General features: G+C 40.6%; 1 protein-coding gene across 1 annotated transcript; it reads left to right on the forward strand.

The window, feature by feature from the left end:
• The first annotated feature begins 918 nt into the window (after positions 1 to 918).
• eri1 (exoribonuclease 1) lies at positions 919 to 4,896 on the forward strand. Its single transcript, XM_075472528.1, has 7 exons — positions 919 to 1,303; positions 1,696 to 1,877; positions 2,017 to 2,233; positions 2,324 to 2,407; positions 2,492 to 2,601; positions 2,680 to 2,794; positions 3,872 to 4,896. The coding sequence occupies exons 1-7, from the start codon at positions 1,226 to 1,228 to the stop codon at positions 4,112 to 4,114; spliced, it is 1,029 nt and encodes a 342-aa protein (XP_075328643.1). The 5' UTR covers positions 919 to 1,225; the 3' UTR covers positions 4,115 to 4,896.
• Positions 4,897 to 5,398: the final 502 nt, after the last annotated feature.

Consider the following 5,398-nt stretch of genomic DNA (forward strand, 5'->3'; position numbering starts at 1 on the left):
CAAGGCACAAGGATTTCAAAGACCGGATCTCATTTAACTCGGAGCACAACTGCATTAGATTTATCTTGTGACTTTAGTTTGAATTTAGAGATGCTGACATAAACCAGTCCCTACTTTTTAAATCCTTTATGTGCAAGGCGGTCCACTTATATCATCATTTTCCACAACAAAAAAAACTATTTAGAATCCATCTGTGATGGGAAAGTCCCAAATTAAACATGTCAGATGGGTTTAGTTGCTCTTGGTTGAAAAAATGCTGCATACAGGACTGTAACCGTAAGTCGCTTATGAAATTAACGGTAGACAAGAGTGACACCTAGCTGTCAAATATGAGCAGTGCCTTCAAAAACATAACGCACACTGCTTAGTCATTAGAAGATTGGTTGTGTTAACCTTTTTTTTTACAAATGTGATCTGAATCAAACATGAAGGAATGTTCTTTCTTGTGATAAAATACAGGAGTTGGTTCTGCTACCACCAAGACTGCGTACAACACACAGCGTTTTGTCATTTCAGTCATTAATGATAAATTGTAGAAATGTGGCAAGATGATGGCGTACTGTAGAGAATTAAGAATGAAATATGGTTATGCTACAAAGAAAAAGTGAAAAAGAAGCAGCAAGGGACAAAAACACATCGGATGAATACGAGCTGCAAGTAATTCATAAAAACTCAAAATTACTTATCGACACTTAAAAATAAATCTATCTGTCCATCAATGGCAGGGTATATTTAAAGTAATTTTAATTATATTAGATTTTTAAGTTATAGTTGGTAATGATCCATATTTTGTTTTTTTTTAAAGCCACGTCACAATCATCTAATCATGGATCTTTTTCACAAATAAAATCAATGAGGCAGCGTGTGTGTTATCATCCACAACAGCAGGGGGCGCCGGTGAGTACCACTGTTGTTTTGGCGCAAAGCGGAAACTGTCATAACTGTCCACCTTATAAACAAAAGTTTGATGTTGGTAGAGGTTTGCTGCAGCCGTTCTGTAACTTGACGAAGTAATATATTTTTCTTTGTTGTTTTCCTTAGTCAAATACATAACGTTAATCTACCAGACAAACGTCAGAACCGACGCGGTTAAAACGAGGCGCACAGGAATGTTGGCTTCCCCAGTTAGCTAATGTTAGCACGTGCAGCTAGTAAGACGTTATTGACGTGTATACACTTTGCTTTCAAAATCGCCGACTAGCTTCTTGATCGAGTTTGGCCTTAAATGGAAGAACACAAGGAGAACATCCATGGCAAAGACGTCAATGTGAAGATGTCTAACACAAAGGAAGAAGAAGAAAAGGTTGGCTTAATGTAACAGACGCGCTAGTATTTTTTTTATATCCAGTAATACTTGAAGTCTTTGATGAATGTGAGGGAGCGTTGATATTTTTTTCTTTTAAGTCACTTGCTTGATGTGTGTCATCAAGAAGGAGAAGCGAGGGCTGCGGTAAAATGATCTTAAATGTAAAGTACACTTGAACCGATCGGATCAGAACCAAACGAATGTGTAACACAAATAAAACAACTGATTTAGGTAGCTGTAGGAGAAGAACTCTTGTATTCTGTGAGGTAAAATATCTGGATGCTTTTCAAGGCTTACTGACTAAAACAGCACCTTACTACTCACTAGAAATCTTCATGCTGTCTTGTAGCATAACGTGGCATGTAAAGACCCGTGTAATTCTTCTCCAGGAAAAGCCTTGCAGCAGAATATGTCCCGATGGAGAATCTGCTCCTCAGATGTCCCCATCACAGTCGAACAGCGACTTCAGTCATCCGGTTTACAAAGAGATCGCTTTGGCCAACGGACACATCAACCGCATGTCCAAGGACGAGCTGAGGATCAAATTAGCCGAGCTGAAGCTTGACACAAGGTGAGTGAGTGGTATCCGATTTTGTCTTTAAAATGCACTAACTTTTCTAAAATAAACTCGTCAAAGATGTCAAGCTTGGGGTCATCGATGTTCATGAATATTGAACGCTGCTTCGTATTCTGTCTCTGTGTGTGTTAAGAGGAGTGAAGGATGTGATGAAGAAGAGGTTAAAGAGCCACTACAAGAAGCAGAAGCTGATGCAGACGGCAGCGGAGGGGGGCCCCACCGACACCTACTACGACTACATCTGTGTTGTGGATTTTGAAGCAACTTGTGAGGAGGATAATCCCTCTGACTTCCTCCATGAAATCATCGAGTTCCCAATGGTCCTCATCAACACGCACACCTTACAGATTGTAAGTCTAGCTTTGGATTTGAGCAGGATTCTTCTTATGAATATTTCTCGTCTTGGACTATTTAACTCCCGTGTTGTTTTTCAAACGCAGGTGGACTCATTTCAGGCGTACGTGAAACCAGAGCTGAACCCGCAGCTTTCAGACTTCTGCGTGAAGTTAACGGGAATCACCCAGGTTGGGGAAACTTCATCCACCTTTGATATCGGCGTCACCTTAAGACGTTGTCAGTTAACCGTTACAATTTGTTTTTAACCATAGAAAATTGTGGACGAAGCAGATCCTTTTCCTGAAGTCCTGCAGCGAGTCGTGACCTGGCTTCAGGAGAGGGAGCTCGGAACAAAATACAAATACGCCATCCTGACCGATGGGTGCGTTTTACTTCTCTGTGCTGCAGAATTTGTGTCTCTCCTCTTTCTCATTATGCATATTTTTTGTTGAACATCCAGGGCGTGGGATATGAGCAAGTTCCTCAACATCCAGTGTCGGGTTAGCCGGATGAGGTACCCTCCGTTTGCAAAGAAGTGGATAAACATAAGGAAATCTTACGGCAACTTCTATAAGGTACGTTAAGCAGTTTTTTAACAACTGAATTTCTTCAAATTTCTATTCAGAATCACAACTATAAGAACAGTTGAAAATTCTATGAATCCTGGGAAGTTTTTTTTTTTAATGCTTTTAGCCCTGTTTTTTTGTGAGTTGGTTTAATTTTTAGTTTCTAGCCCAGAGTATTTAAAAGAAGATGTGACCAGCTGTTCCCAAAAGTACTCACTGTATTTTCAAGTAATTAATATTTCATCGCTTTAACATGCCAAGAAGCGTAACTGTCAGTAAAATTAGGCAAAAATGCTACCAAGCAAAACTTTGATTTGAATTTATCTTTAAGACATTATTGTAGCCTTGATGATGATTTGGCCCTCTAATGAATATGACTAAAAGGTATATATCTCTTGGAACCAGTAATAGTTTAGATTTTATTTCCAAAAATAGACCAGTGTTTATTTGACGTACCTATGAGATCTGTAGAGATGAGTTGCATGATGTTTTTGACCAATAACTAATTAAAACTCTGTTGAAACGCATGCATGACTCGGTTTGATTCATTTTAGTTCAAATGAATAAGATCAATTCAGACCTCTCTCTTCAGACCCAGTTTTAAGAACCAACGCGGTTTTGAAGTTGTCAATTGCACTGTGTAGAGCGGGATAATTTATTTTAGATAAACCACATAAACTTTCATTAATTTAACCAAAAACGGTTCTGCAAACAAGAGCCAAGATAGGTTGGGTGTGGCTGGACTCAAACTCAACATGATCACCTGCAAGTAACTGCGCAGATCGGCTTTCTTAACGATCAGATTTGATAAAAAGATATGATTTATTGCTAAGGGATTTGATTTGATTTACTCTTTCAAGTGCACATTCACCACTAATTCCAGTTTGGACATCTGAGAGGAGAGAAGCGTCCCTGTAATTTGTTGCACGCTGTCTGCTCAGTTTTAGCACAAGAAAGAAACAATAAAACGCGTGCTGCGTGCACCTGACTTCAGATTTCTTGTGGCTTGAGATTGTGCTCTTCAAAGTCTCTTTTGACCGCCGTGCAGCTGGTGCTGTTATCAACAACAAATTGTTCTTCCTCCAGGTGCCCCGGGCGCAGACGAAGCTGAGCACCATGCTGGAGAAGCTCGGTATGAAGTACGAAGGCCGCCCTCACTGCGGGCTGGACGACTCGCGCAACATCGCCAGGATAGCTATACGCATGCTGCAGGATGGGTGCCAGTTGCGCGTCAATGAGCGCATGCACGGCGGTCAGCTGCTCTCAGTTCCCAGCTCGGCACCGGTGGAAGGAGCTCCGCCACCACATAATCCCCGCAGCAGAGACTAGAGCCATAAACCCAGGCTCGGATATACCAGCCTTAGAATCTGTTCTCACCTCACAAGTTACAGGGGGAAAGCACTTTAAGTGGAGCTTGAAGCTGTAAATGTGGTCAGTGTTGAGATTTCAGGTTGCGAGGCCTCTACTTTTACACCAGATGTTTAAAAGCGGATCATTCTTGCGTGTTATGAGAGAGTCTTTGTCAACAGCCCATGCTTAAACTGCTTCAGTTTTGCCTCATTGAGCTGCTAATGTTCAGCAGTTAAATATCTTGTAGTTAGCTTATGATGGTATGACTTCAGGTGAACCGATTTACTCTCTTATGTTGCATTTTCCAGATTTGGAAAGGAATATCCGCAGCTTCACACGTAAAGCCACTTTTATTACTACTGTCCTAACATAAACACAACAATGCTGCTATTGCTGTGCTGTCTGAAGTTCTGCGCAATGACAGAGCCACACCATCACACTGTTTGCCAATTTCCCAGATTGGGTCGAAGCTTTGGAAATAGTCCAGTGGACTTTTACGGTCTTTATTGTCAGATTTTGAGATCCTTTAGCTCCATAGATAATTATAAGAATAGAAATGGAATAAACCCCAACCCCCCCATCGAATTTTGTTATTACAGTCTATGTTTAAGTACTGTGCCATTTAAGCCTGTGTTGTATGTAGTATGGTCATCTTTTGTTAGGATTATAATTTTTTTATTTCACAATTTCAGAGTGTGATCTATTTTATCAGAAACAAATGTTCCAAATGTTAAATAGTTCAATAAACTATGTTCTCTGGTCTTGTTTACATCTTATCCTTGTCTATAATACGTGCACTCTAAATGAGAGATATTTGCTGTATTATTTTATTTTATTTGACTTGCTGCCACCCTTTTTTTGGCAATGTAATCCGGATGAAAAATCGGGGAGAGTTCGATGTCCGAGTGCCCGTGAACACAGCAGAAACGCCTCCGCGCGGCTTTAGGCGCGAACCAAAAGTCCTAAATGAAGTGGGTTTGATTTGCAGCACCTGGCTGCTCCTCGTCCCTTTTATTTCTGTTGAAGTACTCAGGATGGACTTAGTTTTTCAGACACTGCTCACTTGGGTCGATCTTTTACATTTGCTGTGGTGGAACTGGTGAAACCGAATCAAGCTGCGTTTAGAGACGCCCCAAAACTTAAAGCATTCAACACCGTATGATGTTTTTATTTATTTTTTTAGTCATGAGAGGCGAAAACCAACAAAAAAGCTTTCAGGTAGCACAAAGCACCCAGGTGAACGTACAATGAAAACAAAAGAAA

Source organism: Odontesthes bonariensis, chromosome 8 (assembly GCF_027942865.1).
Source record: "Odontesthes bonariensis isolate fOdoBon6 chromosome 8, fOdoBon6.hap1, whole genome shotgun sequence".
Taxonomy (NCBI): domain Eukaryota; kingdom Metazoa; phylum Chordata; class Actinopteri; order Atheriniformes; family Atherinopsidae; genus Odontesthes; species Odontesthes bonariensis.